At 35.3% G+C, this 25549-nt stretch overlaps 1 protein-coding gene and 1 pseudogene across 4 annotated transcripts; both read right to left on the reverse strand.

The window, feature by feature from the left end:
* Positions 1-2773: 2773 nt before the first annotated feature.
* LOC149540762 (uncharacterized) lies at positions 2774-4984 on the reverse strand. Of its 3 annotated transcripts, none has more exons than XM_089801853.1 (5): positions 3877-4984; positions 3607-3708; positions 3392-3518; positions 3207-3296; positions 2774-2978 (listed from the first exon to the last, which is right to left on the reverse strand). In XM_089801853.1, exons 2-5 carry the CDS (start codon positions 3607-3609, stop codon positions 2869-2871), a joined length of 330 nt encoding a protein of 109 aa, XP_089657979.1. In that variant the 5' UTR covers positions 3610-3708; positions 3877-4984; the 3' UTR covers positions 2774-2868. The 3 variants fall into 3 exon arrangements, with proteins under 3 accessions (XP_089657979.1, XP_089657981.1, XP_089657980.1); XM_089801855.1 differs by having other exon boundaries at positions 3207-3293; positions 3392-3498; positions 3877-4004; XM_089801854.1 differs by having other exon boundaries at positions 3392-3498; positions 3877-4004.
* A 791-nt stretch (positions 4985-5775) lies between these two features.
* Positions 5776-8978, reverse strand: LOC149540763 (putative pentatricopeptide repeat-containing protein At3g13770, mitochondrial pseudogene; annotated as a pseudogene). The gene has a single exon (XR_016356439.1). The product of XR_016356439.1 is annotated as a putative pentatricopeptide repeat-containing protein At3g13770, mitochondrial pseudogene (transcript).
* Between the last annotated feature and the right edge of the window lie 16571 nt (positions 8979-25549).

Raw genomic sequence — 25549 nt, forward strand, 5'->3', positions numbered from 1 at the left:
ATTATTATTAGATCATTAAATGACTTATTATAAAGTTATAATTTAACTTTATAATATGACTTAAGTTGAGGCTGAGTCGTCATTGAAAGGGGTCATTTATTTCATTCATACTATGCCTAAGTCAAGTATTAAATGTTGCCAAGAAAGTTAAGTTGGAAAGTTTCAAGAGTTGAGTTCTTTTGGGAAACTTTCACAATTTTAGAAGTTGAGTTCTTTTGGTGTTTGATGAAGTTATAACCAGTCGGGATTATTACATGTCTCTAACTTGTTCATGTGCACACCTCATACTAGACCTCTACACTCTTATTCGACCATTACATGCCTTTTAATACAAAAAAGTGATAGTTAAGAATATTCACTTTCCTATGACAATTACAACCAAACAAACTATACAACTTCCCACAAGCGACTAGTCATTGTTCAACAACTTGCAATTTTGGCACTTGCAAAATAGAAAATTTTCATAGTTTCATAGCTTGCAGTTTGGCAACCTTGCGAAATAGCGAAAATTTCTCTATAACATCTTTTACATATGGTTTCTAAAGCATTTACATCTTTGACTCAAACACAATATGAATGACCCAAATACATTATGATTCCTCACATAGTGACTCTTTAACCTCTTGGAACACTTTCTCTTCGGGTGCTCTATACTATACTCCCAGCCTTGAAAATCTCCAAGTCCCTTGGAAATGTGAACAATGACCTGCGAATTTTTTGAGTGAAATCTTCACATTTGCCTGTCTTTTGGTTCTTTATGCCTCTTTGTCAATTTGTCTTCTCTTCACTTCAAATGCCTCTACTACCTTCATCTTTAAACAATCTATGTGACTATTTCAATAGAGTTTGTAATGGTCGCCATCCATGGTGTTTTGTCTAACACAACTCCACCAATCCAAGCTACATCAGCAAACCAACAACTTGTGCCTCACCTGAGAGTCCCTTCCTTGCCTCTCACCCTAGGCCTATTGGCAACCAAAGGACCATCTTCCATGGCTCTTGAAAAACCTTTTGTGTATGTCTCCTTGCAGCTAGATGGACAAACATTTGTAACCAAAAACCATTAGAAAAAACCATATAAAAATCTTCTAGGGCTAGGTCCTAGTGTGGATTGCCTCCTTCAACAGTCTACCCCCACACTCAGGGTCTTCTAGCTCTAATACCAATTTGGTGCAGAGGAATGTTCACCCATCGGGATCTCCAAATCAACTATGGAGTCCCATCTATCAACTATTTTCAACTATCTTTTTCATTATGTCCAAAGCACACTCACAATAAATCCCTTCACCATTAAGGTGAATATCCAATCAGCACTACTCAGAGAAATTATTTGTATCCCTTTCAAGACCCCATATTAAGGTCTTCAAGCAATCAATATTGTATTTCACAAAACATAATGAACTACCAAATTTTATCAAATGCTCTGTTTCCTGATTCATTTGTGAGATAAGGATCCAATCAACCCATTCCACCATACTTAAATCAATGTTTAACAATGATCCTCAAAATTTGTCATTCTACAACTGTCATTCGATTGATAGATTTCAATTATACTTGCGGGTTTACTGTTTTTGCCATTTCCATATTCAAAGGTACATAGGAAAGGAGAAATAAAGTGATTGTACATAGAACGATTAAGAATAACTTGAATAAACAATATTGATTTCATTGTCTTAATCTTAAACATTACCATACATTGGCTCTAGACATATATGGAACCTTTTCCTCTTCAATTACAAACTCCACATCGAATGGATTCCCTCAAACACTTGATTGCTTTACTTTTTCCTGTAGGAAACTTCTTTACGGTCAAAGGTGCCTCTTATATGTTCCTATGCACACCTCTTCCTAGACCTATGTTCTGCAAGTTGTGAAACTGTGAAATTTCATTATTTCACAAGTATGCAATTAGGATAGTTGTGAAACTACAATTATCTAACATTTCGCAGGTACAAAACTTGCAAGTTCCAGAACAACGACAAGTCGTTTATGGGAAGTTGTACAATCTATTTGGTTGTAACTATCATAGGAAGTTGAGTCCTAAAAGGTCAAAGTTGGTCAAGTAGAGTAGGTATTCACCATTTTGCAAGGTCGAATTCATGCAACTTGCGAAATAGCGAAACTTCCACTATTTTGCAAGGTTGCCAATCTGCAAGTTGTGAAATTGCAAAATTTCGTTATATCATACATATGCAGTTAGGATAGTTGTGAAATTGTGATTTTTTCCACTATTTTGCAAGTACCGAAATTGCAAGTTGCAAAACAGCAACAAGTCACTTATGGGAAGTTGTACGAACTGTTTGGTTGTAAGACTTGTAACTGTCATAGGAAGTTTAACAGTCTTATGTAAAAGATGTTCATGTCCTAAAAGGTCAAAGTGTAAAACATATGGCTTATAAACCCTTTACATCTTTGACTCAAACACAATCTGAATGATCCAAATACATTGTAACTTCTCACATAGTGACTCTTTAACCTCCTAGAATGCTTGCTCTTTAGGTGCTCTTGCACTAGTACAGAAGGAGTTATGGTTAGTTTTAATTGTAGTAGTTGGAATTAGACCTAAAACCATCTTGAGTAATAGGATGCATATTCTGGATTCGATTGTGTGTCATGTTTTTGCATCAACGTTTCGGACCACACTCGGTGATCCATCATCAGGATGAGAAGAGCACTGATGATGGATCACTAAGTGTGATCCGAAACATTGATGCAAAAACATGACACACAATCGAATCCAGAATATGCATCCTACTATGAATGATTGTGGAAATTTGTTCATCTTGAATAAGTTAATCTCCATTTATATTGAACCATAGTTATAATAGAATGTGAGATTTTTGTACAAATAAAATGCTAAATAAAAAATTAAACTAATATTATCTGTATCATGAAGTTAGACTTTCCTTTCCGCCAGCAATCAGACATACCAAAAAGTTTTAATAAGCGTTCAACCATAATGCAGCAATAGTGCGAACCTGCAAGATAGAAGGGTAGTTTTAGCTTCTTTTAAATATGTTTGTATGAACTGGCAAAGAAATATGATATATTCTCATTTCCCCAGATTGTCTTTGACTATTGGTTGATCATTTTCCTGCTACAATAGTTTGAATTTCTTGAAAAAGTTCAGAAAACAACATCATGATTTTCAAACAATTAGAAGATAATACTAGTAGGTCGTTTGAAAACTATTGCTACCAAATTACCTTTACGCATATTGGCATTCCTTTTTGCTCCCAATTCTTCCATCAATCTTTGATCTTGTGCGACTGGAGTAGGTGTTTTTTTAGTAGCTTCTTAAAGAGTAAATCTCAAATTAGATATAGGCATGAATTTACCAGCAGGGATAAAGACAGCGTGAAAGCACTAGAAACAATAATCTAGTATTTACCTGAGAGGATAAATAATTTCCTTGGAGTGTCCTTGATGCTGAAGATGCGGCTTAGCATTGCAAGGAGCTCCAATACACTATTAAACCCTAACTCGCCCAGCCAACAGCTGTCCTTACAAGTGGATACCTACCATTAGAGAGGAGCACATTGATGCCCACGATGCTAAATGACATTTCTCATGGCTTATAAAACATTACTCTTGCAGGCTTATTACCATGTAAATTCCTACAAGTATTTGTGCCTACTATTTTGTCAGGGAGCAATCCTCTATAATGGTGTTTTGTCAGGGAGAAATCCTCTAAAATGGTGTGTTCTCCTGCATGATAAGAATAAAAATAAACCTCTAATAATACACAACTCCAAAAGGAGCCAATCACAGAATATATAGAGATAAACCCGTGACCTTGATAATCTTTTAAAAAATTGATGCCCACTGAGCATATTTGAATCCTAAATATTTAGGACTGAGAATTTGCTACAATACCTCTATTTTTTACGCCTTCTTTTGCCTCGTAATATAGTAAAGTCTTTGAAAATCTGGAAAAACTGAGAACCAAATGAGAGGGGGACAGAAAAGCATTCAGTAAAACTTTCTCATAAAAAATGTGCAGCTCTCACTGATGCAATAAAAAACTGAAAGGAATACTGGAATGAATCTTTAAAATGTTAAATTGTGATTGGTCAATTGGAGCATTGATTAATCACTAGTTAAGCACGAAGGCCTTTGCAAGAGTTCCATGCCATGATAGGAACTAATAATAAACTATACACCAAATTTGTTAGTCCACATAATATCGTAACTCTTAATTCAGACATATTAGGCCAAACACATATACTTAAATGTAGTTTTTAGACCTAGTTAAACAGACCGTAGTTGGAAAACTTTCACTAGGCAACAACTCACCAAGCTCCTAAAAGTTTATTCAAGAAAAAATCAGCCAATTTTTTTAAAGTTGGGAAAACTAGGGAACCTAAAAAAACTGCTAAAGTTTAATTAAAAATACTTTTTTTTTTTAAATCTCAATGAGAAGATGCATTTAATGGGTTAATTAACGAGAACACAAAAGAAACAAGCACAGTTTAGATATATATAAATGCATAGTGGGTACAAAATCGCATTCTCATGCGGAATGCTGATGGCAGGAAGCAAAATAGTAAAATAGTTTTTGTCAAACAAAAAGTAAATACTAAATAGTTTTTGTTTCCAAGGCACAATGGGGATGAGGCCACATGATACAAAAAGCTTAATGATTCAACCTGCACTGTTTCTATAATTGTCTTTTGACTTTCTGAAGTCACACTTAAAAAATTGTATGTTTCAAATTTCAATCACAAAGAAATGACAACAGCGAAAACAAACAAGGCACAAATTTGCAATAGTTTGATCATAACTCCCTTCAAAACAAAACATCCAAGATGTCCTTGACTTCTTTCAATTGATGAAGTTATTTGCATGTGGGTTAACTATCAACAAATTATGATTGCAGCTAAAAAAAGAAACATTTCTTGGCAGTATTAATTTTAGCTCCCATGGAATCCATCTACAATATAGGCAGCTTACACCATGAAATGAAAAACAATTGACTACACATCAACCTGGTAGAATAATAACCCAGAAAATTGTGCGGACGAGTTTTAATCAGAATATCGTGAGTTTTCCATCAATGCGATTTTTTGGGTGCAGCTGAGTTTTGAAATTGACAATTAGTTTCGCCAAAAACTCACCAGGCTATAAAACTCTGCAATTTCCTACTAATCGCAGATTAATCTGCAAGTGTGCCAACTATGAAACAGACTATGCTCACAGGCAACTGTTTCTACTTAATGCAGACACATACTCTCATGTAATTCTTAGACCTGGTTACAATATACACTAAGCTCACACACAATCTGTTTCTACTTGACTGTTCATGAAGACTAGAAGACCAAAATATAAACCTGACCACCTTGGAAGACTACACTAACCTCTTTTTCCCTGTCCTAGATGCAGTTTGCATGATAGTTACTGTTTTCTAAGGATTCAACAGTCACTCTTCGCTTTTGACATTCCCAACTCTTCTTTTGCTTTCAATATTTACTTTTGATTATTATATTCTACTATATTCACTTCATTGTTGCATTTCTATTTTGCACGTACGGTGGATAGCCAGTGGCATGGCATTACCCTGCTGCTTCTATCTCCAAATTCCATTTTGAATACTGCGCCTCTTTATGCAATGTATTCCAGATTATTCATTTCTATCATATCATTAGCAAATGAGTCTCTTCTAATGGAAAAGAATTATTAAATCATTTTCCCTCTAAAAAATCACTCTAATAGCATTAATTAACTAATATTAATGTGATATAAGCAGTAAAGAAGATAAAAATTTATACTACAATCTTCTTCAGAAATTTTCCATTTGTCCTCCACGCTTGTAATATTAAAATGAGAATTAAAAAAATTTAATTGGTGCTCCGGTGATCTCATATTCAGCTTGAGGATTCCATGTTGTTGCAACCCTTTGATACAGAACATTGAGTTTGAAAATGAGACTACAAAATTTGTTAGGATGACCGTGTTGAGAATAATAGCTTATGAAGTCCATTAATTGGTTGTCTATAGCGGACTTGTGAACTCGGTGGGCAGAAGATCTCAGTTAAAAATCTAGTATTTGTGGAAGATAGGGATAAGGATCCACTATTCTCAGTAGTAAGTATAGGACTTAAAGGCCTTGATACTCGGTCAGAAGGCCTTGCGAGCTAAATGCTGGATCATTTAGCATTGCATTATTTGTAGGAAGATTGGAAGTCAAATTTCTATTGCCCATCACGCAAACCTGCAAAATTGTAAACCTTGTTTCAAGACTCTTTAATTAGCATCTTTCCATAAGCATCATTATTATGTATGTTGGTCTTCAAATGTCATAAGATCACTATAAAAATTCGCCAGACACAAATCAGCTATGTAATGAAGCAATGGGCATATAAAGCAGCATACGAGGCATGTAAGCATTGGAATGCTTGTAAGCCTTTCCATCATATTTCATCCTGACCGAGAATCTTTAAGTTTCCTTCAGCCATTCTTTCACGTAACCATTCTTTTGCTTCCTCCAGATTTTAATCCCAGAACTTTACAAGCTTCCTCAAAAAGTTAATAATCATGACTCGCCATGGCATTGTAGAACGAGGATTTAGTATATATGTCGTCAGGATATGTAGGAAATGATCAATGTTATGTACGATTTGATCAAATTATCTAGCTCTGAAACTGAAAAAGGAATCATAAAAAATTGGTTCCTTCTTAACAATGAAATCCAATGCAATACACCTTGCGATAAGAACAAGCCTCTGTTGATAACTTTCTTCATTTAGCGTCACCAATAATCTCCACAGGAGCAGTGTCCACTTTTGAAATGATGGAACCTGTTTGCATCTCTCACAACAATTTCTCTTGCAACTATCCTGGAGATAAATTTGGTTGCAGTGTGACAGTCAGCACATACTCGAAGGTTCTTGACAACTCTAATGGTTGTTTCTCGGGAAGTGTTTAACAACCCAAATGCAATTGCCAGCTTCTCACTATGGTGGTCGACGAATATATCTTTGTCCTCCCCCTCCACATCATTCTGTGCATATTTTGAATCTGTCATATACCCTGCTTTTTTCATCTCCAGGGACAATTCCTCGAGTTTTGTGTAGATCTCCTGTGTTTGTGGGTGCGATCTATCTCTTGCAAGAAACACATGCATCCTTTTATCGATTTCAATCCAGCTGCATCCAGGCATCTTTTTAATTCCTTTATCTTTCATCAATCTCGTTACCTTTTGAAAGTCACCCCACCTGCCTACTTCTGCATACACTTTTGACAGAAGGTTGTAAGCCGCAGTATTTACAGGATAAGTTTCAAGAAGCAAAGATGCTGTAAATTCTCCGATCCTTAAACTTTTACGTAATCTACAAGAGCCAAGCAAGGAAATCCAAACAACCTTGTCAAGTTTGATCGGCATTTTGATGATAAAATTGAAGGCTTCCTCGATATAGCCAGCTCGTCCAAGAAGGTCAACCATGCATACATAATGATCCATTTTAGGCATGATACAATACGAGTCACTCATGCGATTGAATAGTTTGCAGCCCTCTTCAAGCAAACCTACATGGCTGCAAGCAAATAAAACGCAAACAAAGCTTGCATGATTGGGTTGAGTTCCAGAGTGCAACATTAGTTCAAACAGTTTGAGGGCATCCTTGCAATAGCCATGCATTGCATATCCTGCAATCATGGCAGTCCAGGAGACCACGTCTCTTCGATGCATAGTATCAAACAACTTGCGGGCCTTCTTTATACTTCCGCATTTTGCATACATGTCTATTAGAGCACTCTGGACTATACAATTGGGCGAAAGCCCGCTTTTCCTTATGGTTTGATGGATGTCCATTCCATGTTCTAAAGCTCCTATTTTGGCACATGCTGGAAGGATGCTGGCAAAGGTGAACTGATCTGGTTGCACACCTGTTTGTCGCATTTGCTGGAAAGCTTCCAGAGCCTTCTCAGATAACCCATCTTGAGCGTATCCTGCAATAAGAGCTGTCCATGACACCACATCTCGTTGAGGCATTCTGTCAAACAACTTGCGGGCCTTCTGCATGCTTCCACATTTTGCATACATGTCTATCAAAGCACTGTGAACTACAGAATCTAACCCAAACCCACTTTTGGTTACGCGTTGATGGATCTGTAGACCCTGTTCCAATACCCCTAATTTGGCACAAACCGTGAGGATGCTGGCAAAGGTGAAATGATCAGGTTGCACCCCTGTTCTCTGCATTTGGTCAAACAGTACCAATGATTCTTGGGGAAACACATCTTTTCCGTAAGCTACAATTATCATATTCCATGACAAGAGGTCTCGCTCGGTCATGTCATCAAAAACCTTGCGAGCATCCATTAAACTTCTACACTTAATATACATCTTCATCAGTTTATTTTGAAAAAAAGTGCTTGCGACAAATGCGAATTTCTTGCTTGTGACGAAAAAGTGGATCCGCTTACCCTCTGAAAGGGCATTATTTGCAATGCAAGTCTGCAACAATCGAAGATATACTGAAGAATCTGCTGGTGGGCACTGTGAAGTGAACAAAATATGCAGTGCATCCTTCAGAGAAACCTTTCGACACAGAGCTTTGACATACTCGATGGAGCTCATTGTCTGAGTAAACACAAAACCTGGCTTGCTGGTGATAATTTTGGTGTCCCCGATACGATTCACAAGTAGCGGATGCCAGTTTCCAATGCTGAGTCTGAAATTCTTCTACAATTCCCTGTCTAGCATAATGAACTCTTAGGCTTCGTTTGGATTGTATTAAATGGCTGACAATCCGTAGCTCGATTGCAGAGAGGAATTCCATGGAAGTTTTTTCATAACATCACTATTCATGTCTAAACGTGAATGAATCAATGAACGATCATAGAAACAACACGATGTGAGATTTCATACCTTAATTTAATTCAGTTTTTCGGGCATCGTGTTTTTTTTTTCTGGAATGCGACAGAGAGTTCGAAAGAGGGAAATTAAGTTCGATTACTAGTGCAATTGCGTCATGGACTTGGACTCTTGCATCTCCAAAATTCACAAGTTAAATATGATCATCTTAATTTGAATATACGTTTTACAGAATTTGATTTATGCATTAGTATTTAAACGTATTCATTAGAATTCATTTTCATTATCTAGGTTGTTCTTCATTATTAGAGTATTAAAGAAGCAATTAGAGAAAAATATAAATTGGTGTACTTAAAGAAATAACAAATTTGTATGCATTTTTTAAGATCTTTTTCTTATGTCTTAAATCTTTTATACATATTTATGGAGTTGACTTAAGAAAATATGTTTCATTCTATTGTAACAATCATATCTCTAAGGTATATAAAAATTGTCAATTATCAAATATTAAAGAAGAACAAAGCAATGAAAGTCAAACAAGTGATCAATAGGGAAAAAAAAAAGTGTAAATTGTGCAAAGTCAGATTTGACTTAGATAAGACTGATAGGCTTGATCACATGAAGTATTGGTTTGACCCCCAAGATTGATGCTAATTCAATGATAAAGAGATCTCAAATCTCACTTTTGAGAGAAAAAATTAAGATCATATGTATGTAAATTGTTCAATCAACAAACTAAGTCATTTTTATTTTCTTATTCAATTTTGGTATATTGAAGCTTATTGTTGAAGAGGGGAGAAAATAGATTGAAGCAAAATAATAAAAGAAATGCACAAAGTACTTAAGTGCCTGCATTCTCCTTAATAGAGCTCAAAATAGAATGCACCCTAGCTCTAATCATATTTTCCCTTAATATATGAATTGCTCAACAAATCAACATAGCCTTGTTATGATGATCAAAATAATAGCATAAGTTTGTTGACATAAGATTTGGTTCTCTAGATACATATAATATTGATTAAAGACATTGGCATATAGATATCTTGAGATGCAAAATCAAGTATTATTGTTGAGATGTTAAATGGCTGGCTCAGATTAAGAGAGAATGAGGGTTAAGCTAGAAAGATGCAATCATGTGATAGGCAATATATAGGGTTTGGGATAAGGTTAAGGCAACATCCTCAAAGGAATGGTTAGGATTAAGAGATTTATGTTGAGACAAATGGGTTGGATACAAAGTTGGGTTGACTTTTGGAAAGGTCACTACTTTCAATAAATGAGAGAAGGGATTAATTTATACGTGTGAAGGGGATGAGGTGGGAAAGTTTCCACATGTCTAAGAATTTAGATTATGATCAATTGAACAAGATGAATGGCTAAGATTAGATGGACAAGGATAGAGATTAAAAGGTAAATAATAAAATTAAATCAATAAAATATATGTATTCAATAAATGGAATAGTATAAAGGTGAAATAATAAATATATGTTTAAGAAATAAATGGGATTAATTAAATAAATAATAAGCATTTAATATATAATTAATGGGTTAAGGTGGGATAATATTAGGTTTGGCTAGGGAAGGAACAACTTTAGAGGACTGCATTTTGCCCCCCTCTAAGATGATGATGTGAAGTAACACAGTTTCAATGAAGATTGAATATAGTGGAGAGGGGAGTGATAAACATTAAGAATGATGCCCTAGTCATACAAGAATGAGGAAGGATGTTAGGAGGATGTTTCCCCCTCAAGAGCAGACGTGGGTTAGTGGAACATGGATTTTCTCTCAAAAGGGAGAATGAGGGATAAATTAGAGGTGGATGGAATGAAAGATGATGAAAGAGGAAATGAGAAGGCTAATGATGATATAGGAAATGAAAGAGTGGCTATGCTTGAATACAAAGAGATATTATTTTTTGATATACTACAAGAAAGTATGCACCAAGGTACAAGGGACCACAATAACAAGGTAACTTTGGATGGACTTGATAATAAAACAAAATGTTTTTCCTTATTCATACTAGACACTACAAAATATTGTTGGAATATGTAAGAAACATAGACATAGATATCGGTAGTCCAAGTGTGCAACAAGTATATAAAACTTAGTATGCAAGGGATGAATGATATGCTAAAGTTGTGCTAATACAAACGACGTAAGATACTCTATTTTAGGAGTTCAAGAACATCCCACAAGCACAACAAATCATAGAAAAGTTTAGTCCCTCCATTATACACCAATCAAAACAAACCAAGATATGAAAATATTGAGATGACCTAGATTAGATGTAGTTATTGGTCAAAAAGATAAAGATAAATAAATATCAAAGACTCGCTAAAAAACATGTTAAATAGTATATATATCTCTTGTCAAAGATAGGATGATAATAATGTGATTATTTTTGGTTCGCCTAATTAGGTTGGACAATCCCTAAGAAAGGTAAGATGGTGAGTAGATAACTAACATGTGAAAAAATAGCATGATGGTTGTTTACTAGTTTGATTGTAAAGACTTAGGTTTTAATTTTGTGAAGGTGAAATGTTTGTGTGTTATGTTTATTGGTTAAGGTCGAGTGTGAAAAAATCAAAACCTTATCATGCATAATGAGATGGGATGGAAGTTGCCATGCCCAAAAACTATTTTCTTGAAAGCACTCTAATTTTTTTATTGATTCATACATTTCCTAAAACGTTACTATTTAGAAAAATGTGCAACTTTCTTTTCTATTCTTTTTATAACAATATCATGCAAATGCACTCCAAACCTACATATCTAGAACTAATAATAGATCAAGCATATATAAAACTAAAACTTTCTCTCCATAGTATTATTTCAAAACATAATATGTAACAACCCTTAATCATATTTCTACCACCTTCACAATAAGGCATTCATACATTTTATAACTTTCAAAGGAAAAGGGTATGAGGAGTAGATTACTTGTTCTATTTCTTTATAACATACAAGGAACCTTACCATACAATGTTCTTTGTTTAAGAAGGAAGAGGAAATATATATGCATTTTAGTTTATTCTCTTTTACATCACATAATAACTATAAAAATTAAATACATTTTTTTATTACATAACTGAGCTATAATGAACTTTCAGATACTACCAAGACTATGAAACTTATGAATATTGAAGACCCTTCTTCTATTTCATAATAATGGCATGCATCTCCAAAATGATGCATATCAACTATAATAAACTTACATAATACAAGGGATTTACAAGGCAAGATTTTGGCAAAGCTTCCTTCCAAGATATACATTCACACAGGGGATTCTTTCCCATGACTTTACAACAAGACTTTTTTTTTTAAGGAACAACAAAATATACAAAGGAAACACAACATTTAAAGGGCGCTAACAAGTTGTCCTCCTTTTCTTTAGCTTGCATCCAAGCTTCAAAACTTGCAAATACTTTAAGGAAATCATGGAGAGCTCACCTCCTGTAGACACTTAAAATTGTCCTAAACACTATATTAATTAATTTAATATCTCCCTTGACACTATAATTAATTATTTATTAATTAATTGTATTTTTCATATTCTTCTACTTATTTAATTAAATTTATTTAATTAAATAGGTTCATTTTCCTAATGTATTTTAATTTAATTCAAATGCATCCCCTCTAATGTATTAAATTTATTTATACATAGTGCTCCATAAATCCCCTTTTAAATAAATTCAACTTATTTAATCCCCTCCACTTTATTAAATTCTATAATCTTATGATTAAGTTAAATCTTATTTAATTTAATCCTAATCCTATCCTAAAACCTAGTTTACACCCATCACTCTCATCCTTCTAAGCCTACCCACTACTTAATCTCACTTATTTACCTTAAACACCTTTTAACCCCTAAGTGTTTGCTCACACATGTGTAAGAAGCTCTTGATCCAATAAACCTTCCACTTCATTTATGCCTCTTACAACTCTTACACATTTTTCCCCCACTCCTTCCCCCAAGGTTGCTCACACATGTGTGAGCACACCTTGAGCCTCTCAAATACTAAAGGCTCTTTTTGACTTTTGCATGGCTTGTCCTTTAGCCTATGTGTCTCCCTTGTGGCACATATGTGGATGCCACATAGATGCCACCTCCCCAAGGCCTCTCTCAAACTTATAAATAGAGCCCTTGTCTCAAGCATTTTACATCTCTCTCATTTGCATTGCTATCATGCTAGTATAGTTCTAGAACTTTTAAAGATGTCTTTATGCATTGTTACTAACCCTTTGGTAGTTGTTTATTTCTTGCATTGTGTTTCATATTCATGGTAGTATTGCACTCTTAGGTTTGCTTATTACATCCATCTCCATTATCCATTGAGTGCTCTTAAGAATGGTTGCTTCCATAGCCATCTCTTGAAGCATTCTTTTTGGTGTAAATAAGTATTTACTATTTACACTTTACTTAATTTTACTTAGGTTAATGCATTATTTTATTATATTGCATTATTTTATTATTTATTTAGGTGAGACACTTGGGATTTTGTGTACTCTCATGAGTTGTCATGTTGACAACACAGAAGTATGCAACTCTAATTCAGCACATAGTGTCTACAACACTGGAGTTTGCATCATTCACTAAGTTGTCATATAGAAAACACAATTATTTGCACTCCTAATTTAGCACATGTTATCTACACCACTGATTTGTGTGCTACACTATTGTAGTCTTATCCTCTCATCATCGCACTTACTTCCATGCTTAATGGAGGATAACTGGTGGACATGTGCCTAGTTGTATGACTTATCATGTTGTTGACTTCTATACATTCTAGAAGCTCTCCAGAGGCCTTTATATACAAGCACTCCTAGTGTACTTTCATATGGCATATTGAATGAATATATTGTCATTATGATCATATTCTCTCTTTAGTCTACTATTGTGCTTGTGTTTGAATTCCTTGGTCTTGGATGAATTTTACCCTAAGCCAAATTCTTACAATTCTTCATTATTTAGTTTATTTGCATGTTCATTATTCCATTTCATCATTAAGGGATTCAACAGTTGTGCTTTGGGAGAGCACATCTACATCCCTTACACTTAAGCACACCAACAAAGCCTCTTATGGGCGCCCTTGTTGAGCTGCTTTGAGGTTGTGTTAGGACTCTAATTTTTTGGTTGCATAGTTTGTTTTAAAACTCAAGTAGACTTAGTGGTTTATCAATCTTATTTAAATCTTGAATGCACATGCTACTAAAGTTTGCTCGTTTGTGCATGCTCCCGACAAGTTAGGTTTTTGCATACACACCTTCTAGCCTAGGTCTCAAAGATGTTAGTTTGTGGTGACTGATAAGGGAAATATTATACATACTTCATAATTCTTTGGGGTTTGGGGCATCGGCCCAAAAAAATATTTTGGGCCCTATTTTATCAAGATTTTGGGCCGACATGTAATAATTAATTATAACCCTAAAGTGACAAAAATACTTGTATAAAAGTGCTTAGGGTTAGGTATCTTTCATGATGTGTGATGTGAAATTGCTTCTTACAACGGTATTGAGCTGTAAGGGATTACAGATTGTAATCAGGTTGTAATGGTTGGATCGTAATAATATTGGACTTGTTGTTTGGTGGACATAGCCCAGGGTTTGGGTGAATCACGTTAAATCTTGGTGTCTTGTGTTTTCTTCTGTGTGATCTATTATTTTTCTAATACTATTTTTTTTTCATGTAATTGTTATTTATCTTTGAAGTTAATCTTAACAAGTGGTATCAGAGCGAGGTTTTTTTTAGTTATCCTCTTTAGGAAAGTCTCATGGTTGAATGTGAGTCTCACGGTTGAGTGGGAGTGATGGTAGACGAGGGTAAGCTAGACGTGGATAAGTTTAATGGATAGAACTTTTAGTTATGGAAAATGTAAATGGAGGACTATCTTTATCAGAAGGACTTATGGAATTTTTTGGAAGGAAAATCCAAGAAACAAGGAACTATGACAGATGAGGACTAGGAGATTTTAGACAAGAAGGCACTTGGAAGCATTTGACTATGCTTGGCACCATTAGTGACATTTAACATTACAAAAGAAAAGATGATAGAAGAGTTGATGCAAACCCTAGCGAAATTGTATGAAAAATGCTCCGCTTCAAATAAAGTATTTCTCATGAAGCATTTATTTAATATGAAGATGACAGAAGGTGGATCTATTGTGGATCATTTAAATGAGTTCAATACTATTACTAGTTAGCTATCTTCTATGGTTATTAATTTTGATGGAAAAATTAGGGCTCTCTTGAATTTGTGTTCTTTGCCTAAAAGTTGGAATGGCTTGGTAATGGTTGTGAGTAATTTTGTTTCTAGATCTAATACCCTAAAATATGATGATGTGATCAGTTTATTTTGAGTGAGGAAACTCATAGGAAAACCTCAAGTGGATCTACATCAAGAAGTGCTTTGAATGCACAAAGCAAAGACAGAACAACTAAGAGAGGATACAATTCTAGAAATTGTGAGAAATCAAGAGGAAAGTCAAAGGGAAAGAGGTCTCAATCGAGAGGACCAAATGACTGTTAGTACAATGGGAAACAAGGGCATAAGAAGAAAGATTGTTGGACTCAAAAGAAAAATAAAAAAGATAAACCAAAAGGGAACAAGGAGGCAAATGAGATAAGTAATAAATCCAACAAGGATTCTTTGCTTCTGTCTTTAGAAAGTGTTTATGATTCATGGGTTTTAGATTCTAGTGCTTCATTTTATGCTACACCTCATAGAGGTTATTTTATTGATTATGTCCAAGGGGATTTTAGGCTTGTTTATTTGGGGGATAATGAACCCTGTCAGATTGTTGGAAGGGGAAAAGTTAAGATTAAGTTGTAGAATGGGAATCATTGGCTAGTACATGAGGTAAGACATGTTCTAAGGCTGAGTAGGAATTTCATTTTAGTAGGACAACTCAATGATGAGGGTTGTGTAGTTACGTTTCATGATAAAAATTGGAAAGCTTTCAAAAGGTTCCCTTGTAGTAGCAAAAGGTGTGAAGGTAGGCACCTTATATCTTTGTATAGGAATTTAATTTCAGTACGCAACTCGATGATGAGGGTTGTGTAGTTACTTTTAATGATAAAAATTGTAAGGTTTCAAAAGGTTCCCTTGTAGTAGCAAAAAGTGTGATAGTAGGCACCTTATATCTTTGTATAGGTCATATTGTTCCTTCTACTTTGATTGTTTCAAAGAAAAATGAGTGTTCAAGAACAGTTGTTGCAGTTGAGTAGGAAGAACAAACAGTTGATGTAGATTCTGATATAGCATTATGGCACAATAGACTTGGGCACATGAGTGAGAAAGGTATGAAATTACTTCATTCAAAACAAGTTTTACCAGGTCTAAAATGTGTTAAAATAGATTTCTGTGAAAGTTGTGTGTATGGAAAACAAAAGAGAGTGGGTTTTGTGAAGAGTGAGAAGGAAAATAAAAGTGAGAGATTAGATCTTGTGCATACAAATGTATGAGCATTCTATATTTATTGATGATGCAATTAGAAAAGTATGGATTTATTTCATTAGACAGAAATCTAATGTATTTCAAACTTTTAAGAAATGGAAATGCTTGGTTGAAAATGAGACTAGTAAGAAATTAAAGTGTCTCAGATCTGATAATGGTGGTGAGTATTACAGTCATGAATTTGAAGATTATTGCTCCACTAATGGTATTTGCAGACAAAAAATTGTTCCAAGGACTCCACAAGAAAATGGAGTGGTTGAACGCATGAATAGGACTATAATGGAGTGTGGAAGGAGCATGAGGTTACATGTTGGGTTGCCCTTAAATATGTGGGCAGAGACTATTAATATTGTTGTATATTTGGTTAATAGAGGTCCCTCTACTCCTTTGGGTTATGGTATTTCAGAGGAAGCATGGACTGCTAAGTAAGTGTGTTATTATTTTCTCAAAACCTTCGGTTGTGAAGCATTTGCTCATATAGATTCTAAAAATAGAACCAAGTTGGAAGCTAAGTCAAAGAAATGTGTATTTGTTGGATATGGCATTGATGAATTTGGTTATAGGCTTTGGGATTTTAAAAATCATAAAATTATAAGAAGTAGGGATTTCATATTCAATGAGACAGTGTTGTACAAAGATCTGTTGCAACAATATGAGAAGAAAGAAGAGGATTATGTAGTGTTGGATGATACTCCAAAAGATGGTGTTCCAACAATTTCTCATAATTTGCAACTGCTACAACAATAAATACCACATGCAACAATGAATGTTAGAATGTCAACAAGGCTAAGTAGGCCTCCAAAAAGATTTTCTCCCTCTTTATATTCTATTTTATTTACTGATGTTGGTGAACTGTAATGTCCCCGTTTTGGCTAGCATCATTTTGCGTGTTGGATTAGTCTATCACGGACTCTCGTAGATGGGTGGTTGTGATGAGAGAGTCATTCTGGCATTTATTTGGGGATTGGATGGTTTATTATGCTCTTGGAGATATTATTTATATTTTATCATTACTTCTTATATTGGGCCTACATGTTATAATTCTAAGTTGAGTTGCACTTTTTATTTTATAAAGTTATTTAATTATAAAAGGCATTATAATGGGATTTTATAATGGATGTTCCTAGAAGTTCTTAGTAACTTCTTAGAAAAGGATGCTTCTAGAAGCTCTTAGTAACTTCTTAGAAAAGTAAATAAATAAAGGGCTTGGCCTCTCATTTGGATGGACAGGAATTGATGATTCTACTACCATTCTTTTTGAGCATTTGTGGCACCATCCAGGTCTGCAAATATTCAGCATAATCCTTGAGAACGATACCTCTCAAGATATTGCATAACTGAGGAAGTGAAAGACCTTCTAAAGGGTTGCACTTTGGAAGTGGTATTCAGCCATTTCAAGTTGAGCTTAATTTGTATACTTAGACTACCTGAGGGTTTTAGTTTTTGGAAGTAGTTCGAAAAAGCAAATCCAAAAAAGCATTCTGAAAAAGTAGATCTGAAAAAGCAGTCTGAAAAAGGAGATCCAAAAAAGCAATCTGAAAAAGAGATTCAAAAAAGCAGTTCGAAAAAGAAAAGCGAAAAAGTAGATCCGAAAAAAGCAAGTGAGAAAACAGATCGAAAAAAAGCAAAGCAGAAAGGCAGCATTGGAGAAAATTATTACAGCCATCTACAATCAGGTTCCTCTGGATATTACGTGCATTGTTCTTATCTTTTAGATGCATATTAGAAGGTAAGGCTATAGGTGAAAGTTGTAACAGATTTAAGCATTATTCTTGCGGATGTAAGCCAAGAGTCTTGGCCATTTCATACTAACATTGTAGTTAACATTTTATGTGCAATAAAGGAGACATAATTTGCTGGTCTGATATAGTGTAATTGAATATGTATTTATCATTCATGATCAGCTTATTAGTTTGCGTGCCAATTTTTTGACAAAATGTCAATTGGTTGTAGGTTCTCTTTTTTGGCATAAATAATGTTATAATTTTGCATACCAAGTGTTTGTATTAATGCCACTTGGCTATAAGTGCATTAACGCCATCACAGATTGCATCCCAAGTGTTTTTCAAAATTACTAGTTGTTGTAGCTGCATATGGCAAATAGTTTCAGTCACATATATGCATTAAATATTGTCAAAATAAGTTGCACATTCATGTTAGGTCATTGTTTAGTCAATTCAGAGTCTTCTTGCAAGCATTCTTATTGATGCTAAGTGAAGGAAAGAGCCATAAAAGCAAACTAAAATTTTATATCAGTCATATGACCCTTGTATGCAAAGTGTTTTCTTGAACCTTTATCAGCATTTTGGGATCAGATTTGAGCAGGGTCATTATAGTGGTATCATAGTGGTTTCCTACTAGCTTGACTGGGTTATTTGAGAATGAATTCAATTATCAATATGGCATTAACAAGAGATAAGGATTTGGAAGAAAGAATGCACAATGCAAAGAAAAAATAAGATTTCCCATTTCAGTGAATAGAGGACCTTCTAAAAACTTTGGAGGAGTTGGAAAATTATTTAGGAAAGATTGATCAGTCAAAACTCGATGTTATGCAAATAGCTTTATCTACAGCATTTGGTTCGTTGGTTAAGCCTCGCTTATTGAGACATCATGATGAGGTGATAAGACTTGCAGCTCTCCCTTGCATTAGTGAAATCATGAGGATAATAGTTGGCCTTAATTCTTATGACGATCAGATTATGAGAGAGATACTTCGCACCATGGTAAAAAGCTTCGAAAAGTTGGACAACATTTGGGACCCTTATTTCACAAAAAGGGCAAGATTACTTGAAGTATTTGCAAGGTGTAGATTTGAAAATATTATGCTAGCAATAGGTTGTATTAGTGACATTCGCAGGATGTTTAACACATTTTGGAATATTATGGATGAGTTTCATCCTAGCAGCGTATTAGCATCGATGCACTCCATCATGTTCACAATCTTATTTGAGGAGGAGGATGAAATTTCTAAACTTTTGGCAGAAGATTTATGGTGGATTTGCACAAAAAAGAGGAATGTGTCACCTATGGCATGTACATGGTTAAAGATCCTAATTGATAGGCCTAAGGATCAAAGTACTTTTCCTATGACAAGCAGAAACTTGTATGAGGAGTTTAACAAACATGTTGATTTGATACAAGGAGACATTATCACATCTTCAAGTAATGGTTTATCTCTATCATCTTCATAGGCAGAAGTGGTTACAGATGTTGTGCAAGTCGAGCCAGTTACATCAGAAGGTGATATCATAGGCACACTGGACTGAGTGATTGACACAGATAGTGATTCTAGTACAATTGGGCTGGATCAAGTTATAGCAGTTGAGGATACTATCATGTTTGAGGATAGTATGGTTGATTAAAAAGTGAGCATCCAGGACTTTGCAAAAAATGAGTATCAGGCACAGTTGGATGCTTCTTCGCATGAGATAGAGGCTAGTAGTTCTTCATGTGTTTTGGCAAGCCAGCTGAAGACGAAGAAAAAGGATATTATCGCGGCTTTATCTCATCATGACAGGATGCATGGTTTGATCGAGAATCATATTTGGATGATTCAACTGCAAGAGAGATAAAAAGGATTCACGGCAGGTTCTTCTTGTGACAACTTACAGTAGATCAAGGAAGGCATTGAAGCAATGAAGGTAAGTTACATACACCTACTTTCAGATCATGATCATCTCTTTAATCTTGTGGGGATCTATTCAGATGCATTGAAGAAGAAGGAAGAGGAGGTCGACCGATTTTCTCATGAGCTAGAGGATACTCGAAATTCCTTGATGTATACTCAATTGGATCTCCAGGACTCTGAGAGACATGTGGATGAGCTTTGTCTCGAGGTGAGTTTAGTTCAGGAGTTAGCGCATATGGCTAGGACTCAGTTTTCTTTTACAGTAGGGTCACATGTAGATGATGATATGAGTATGTCTAGCATTCACACTCTGGATTCAAAGATTGTAGTGGGTACATTAGATAGGTACATGAAGTCAATTGGTATTGTTCACATTACTCAGGTGAGGAGTTTACTTGAGTTGCCAGTTGATTTTAGTTCATGGATTAGTTGTTGGGATCGTTATCTTAGTACTTGGGAATGTTTTGATCGGAGATGTCTATCATTTTTTGGTAATAGTATCTATTACACCATCATGGACTTGATTAGTAGTTTACCAAGTGTAGTTCTCATCCATGCTAGCAGCTTGTCTAATGCTAGAATTAGTTTTTATACACCTTTATTGGGCATTGTTCATGTATCCAATCGACCATTCTTGTTGGAATGGGTTGATGATCTCTCAGATACATGATAGAGTTTATAGAAGAGTCCCAGGATCTTATTATTACAGATGACACCCAGGGGAATGTTGTGTATAGTGTCGAGGACTTAATCTCTTCAGTAGGTTCTTTTGATACGAAGGTTTATGTTGATGCTTCAGTCACTTCGTTTGATGATACAAGTTCAGCAGTTGGACTGTAGAATTTGGATGGCAGTTTTATAGACAATAGTTATTCTGAGGTTACTCCTTTGGACAATGTACTAGGGGTAGAGTTTAGGAGTTTGACCAGCCAACACAATTGTGTGTCTAGTCAGCTGAGAGTTAGTAAGCAAGACATTGATATTGTTTGCGCGCATTTTGATGTTGCTCATCAGTTGTTAGCAGTTTATGGATGGGGTTCTCCTACTAGTGATGAGTGGGGAGGTAGTTATCTTTCCTTGATAGAGATCCACTCTTTATGGGAGGCTATCTGGATTCTGAGATAGAATTATATGCAATTGCTAGCCGACAGAGATTATCTTATGAAGTGGGGTTGTACAGTATATGACGCATTATTGGACAAGGAAGATGAGGTGAGTGAGCTTACTCAGTACCTCGAGGTGACTTCTGAGTTCCTTGAGAGTACACAATTGGCTTTCTAGGAGTCACATTTTCATTTGGCTAAGGTGACCATGGAGTTAGAGCAACTTCAGTCTTTACCAAATTCTATATAGTCACAGACTATGGTGATTCGAGGATGTCCATGGTCAAGGTTGATAGAGGTAGTGGAGATGAGGATATATCTGTCATCGACATCAATATTGGCAAGTTTGGTTTGTTTCCACTGGAGGCAAGTTCAGTTGAGTTGGGCGCTGCAGCTGAGCATGGTGGTATATTTGACTTGGTGGTGGTCTCTACTATAGATGGCAAGGAGACTAGTGATGTTGTATCAGAGATCATGTGTGATATTGGTGAGTTGGCAGTTGGCATGGTTCCTGCTAGTGACACTACTCCCTTGGCAATATCTTTAGAAGTAGTAGTTAGTTCTAGCTTGGTTAGTGATCAGTTGCATTGGGTTGCATCACATGTGTATGGCGAGTTGTCAACTGAGGTTGGTTCTTTTAATCAGCATTATACTGCAAGGTATGTTCATCATTTTGCATTAGATCCAAGTGTTGAGGACTTGATGGCCGTCATATTTGGTTTGGGTTCTAGTTCTTGCTATCTATCATGTGATGACTATTCGCTATCAGTAATGCATGGAAGTTATGGTTATGAGACAGTGGCCAGTGATTTGCAAAGTTGTGTTGATTGCAATAGGTGTAAAGTTTGTGGATTCTCTATATTTCGTGTAGTTTCATGCAGAAGTGGTCACAATTGTAGTAGAGTTGGAGTGTGCATTCTGCATAACACGGTGCATTGTGTGGATGGTGTTGGCAGTTTGGGTTGCTCACTCTACTTGAGCTTTGATGTTTTGAGAGTTTGGGTCTCGTGGGTTTTTTACTGTGGCAGTAGTGGATTTGGAGTTCAGTTGCACAGTGGTTCATGATCCATTCATGAATTCCTCTTGGTTATATTTCAGAGGTTGTCGTTGGAGCCTACGTTGACTGACAATAGTATGGTTCATGAATACATTTGGGATCCAAGTGGATTGACTAGTTTGTTGTTCGACCATTGCTTGGGGACAAGCAATTTTAGGAAGGGTAGACTGTAATGTCCCCATTTTGGTTGGCATCATTTTGCGTGCTAGATCAGTCTATCATGAACTCTGATAGATGGGTGGTTGTGATGAGAGAGTCATTTTGGCATTTATTTTGGGATTGGATGGTTTATTATGCTCTTGGAGATATTATTTATATTTTATTATTACTTCTTATATTGGGCCTACATGTTATAATTCTAAGTTGAGTTGCACTTTTTATTTTATAAAGTTATTTAATTATAAAAGTGCATTATAATGGGATTTTATAATGGATGTTTCTAGAAGTTCTTAGTAACTTCTTAGAAAAGGATGCTTCTAGAAGTTCTTAGTAACTTCTTAGAAAAGTAAATAAATAGAGGGCTTGGCCTCTCATTTGGACATGCCGGATTTGATAATTCTACTACATTTTCTCTTGAGCATTTGTGGCACCATCCAGGTCTACAAATATTCAACATAATCCTTGAGAACGATACCTCTCAAGAGATTGCATAACTGAGGAAGTGAAAGACCTTCTGAAGAGTTGCACTTTGGAAGTGGTATTCAGCCATTTCAAGTTGAGCTTAATTTGTATACTCAGACTACCTAAGGGTTTGAGTTTTTGGAAGCAGATCCGAAAAAGCAGTCCGAAAAAGCAAATCTGAAAAAGCAGTCTAAAAAAATAGCCTGAAAAAACAAATCCGAAAAAGCATTCCAACAAAGTAGATCTTAAAAAGCAGTCCGAAAAAGTAGATCTAAAAAAGCAATTCGAAACAGAAAAGTGAAAAAGCAAATTCGAAAAAAGCAAGTGAAAAAGTAGATCAAAAAAAAGCAAAGCAGAAAAGCAGCATTGGAGAAAATTATTACAGCCATCTACAATCAGGTTTCTTTGGATATTACATGCATTGTTCTTATCATTTAGATGCATATTAGAATGTTAGGTTGTAGGTGAAAGTTGTAACAGATTTAAGCATTATTCTTGCGGATGTAAGCCAAGAATCTTGGCCATTTCATACTAACATTGTAGTTAACATTTTATGTGCAATAAAGGAGACATAATTTGCTAGTCTAATATGGCGTAATTGAATATGTATTTATCATTCATGATCAGCTTATTAGTTTGCATGCCAATTTTTTGACAAAATGTCAATTGGCTGTAGGTTCTCTTTTCTGGCATAAATAATGTTTTAATTTTGCATACCAAGTGTTTGTATTAATGACACTTGTCTATAAGTGCATTAACACCATCACAGATTGCATCCCAATTGTTTGTCAAAATTACTAGTTGTTGTAGCTGCATATTGCAAATAGTTTCAATCACATATATGCATTAAATATTGTCAAAATAAGTTGCACATTCATGTTAGGTCATTGTTTATTCAATTCAGAGTCTTCTTGCAAGCATTCTTATTGATGCTAAGTGAAGGAAAGAGCCATAAAAGCAAACTGAAATTTTATATCAGTCATATGACCCTTGTATGCAAAGTGTTTTCTTGAACCTTTATCAGCATTTTGGGATCAGATTTGAGCAGGGTCATTACATGAACCTAAATATTATGATAAAGTTGTGCAAGTGGATACTAAGATTCAATGGGAGTCTACAATGAAAGACGAAATGGAATCTTTGCTGACAAATAAGACATGAAATTTATGCAAGTTGCCTATAGGTAAACGAGTTTTACAGAATAAATAGGTTAACATGTTGAAAAAGGAAGATGGAGGTAAGAAAAGATTTAAAGCTAGGTTAGTGGTAAAAGAATTTGCACATAAAAAAGGCATTGATTTTGATGAGATATTCTCTCCTGACGTAAAAATGACTTCTATTTGTATTGTTTTAAGTATTGTGGCTACTAAAGATTTGCATTTGGAGTAGCTTGATGTTAAAACAACATTTCTTCATGGTGATTTGGATGAAGAGATGTATATGGCACAACCACAGGGATTTGAGGTCAAAGGTAAGGAGAACTTAGTGTGCAGATTGAAGAAAAGTTTATATGGCTTGAAGCAAGCACCTTGGCAATGGTATCTGAAATTTGACAATTTTATGCATGAACATGGATATAGTAGGTGTCATTCAAATCATTATGTTTATTTTAAGAGGTTGGATGATGACAACTACATTATTTTATGTTTATATGTTGATGATATGCTTGTAGCTAGGTCTAACATGGATCACATTAAGGGGCTAAAATGCCAGTTAGTAGATGCATTTTCTATGAACGATTTGGGGGCAGCAAAATAAATACTTGGTATGTAAATTTGCAAAGATAGGAAGAATAGGAAATTGACATTATCTCAAGCTGATTATATTGTGAATGTGTTGCAACTTTTCTCTATGAAGAATGTTAAAGCTGTCAGCACACCTTTACCTAGTCATTTGAAGTTGACTAAGGAAATGTGTCCAAAGACACAAGAAGAGGATGATAAGATGTCCAAGGTACCTGCTTCAGCTATAGGAAGGTTGATGTATGTTTTGGTATGTACAAGGCCAGATATTGCACATGTAGTGGGAATTGTTAGCAGGTATATGAATCATCCAAGAATTGAGCATTGGAATGTAGTCAAATGAATCTCAAATATTTGAGAGGAACATCCAGTAAGTGTTTACATTTTGGGGGCTCTACTATTAATTTACAGGGATATGTTGACTCAAATTTGGCAAGGGATATTGATAGCAGGCAGAGTACTATAGGTTATGTATTTACTATTGGTGGGGCAGCAGTGAGTTGGGTTTCTCGATTGCAGAAAGTTAATATTTTATCCACTACAAAGGCAGAGTATATTGCTGATATAGAGGTAGCCAAGGAGATGATATGGCTTTATTTGTTCTTGGAAGAATTGGGACACCCTCAGAGGGATAATTATTTGTTTATAGATAGTCAGAGTGCCATTCATCTTTGGAATAATTTTGTTTTGCATTCAAAGACAAAACATATACAGTTTCGGTATCATTTCATTCAATCAATTTTGGATGATGGACAGTTAAAGTTGGACAAGATACATATAGATGACAATCTAGCGGATATGTTTACAAAGGTAGTGAGAAGGGAGAAGTTGAACTTGTCTTTAAGTTCAGTTGTCTTCTAGACTAAACAGAATAAAAGAACATGAGAGTCCAGGGTGGTTTGATCCAGTGGGAGCCCAATGGAGTAGTGGCATAGCTACAGGATTAGTCTCCAAGTGAGAGATTGTTGTCTAGTGTGGAGTCTAATCAGTTTCAAAGTGAGAGATTGTTAGTTTACGGTGACTGATCAGGGAATTATTATACATACTTCATAATTCTTTGGGGTTTGAGGCATCGGCCTAAAAAAAATTTGGCCCTATTTTATAAAGATTTTGGGCTGACATGTAAT

Source organism: Cupressus sempervirens, chromosome 9 (genome assembly GCF_028749045.1).
Source record: "Cupressus sempervirens isolate cs-2001-9-10 chromosome 9, ASM2874904v1, whole genome shotgun sequence".
NCBI classification, from domain to species: domain Eukaryota; kingdom Viridiplantae; phylum Streptophyta; class Pinopsida; order Cupressales; family Cupressaceae; genus Cupressus; species Cupressus sempervirens.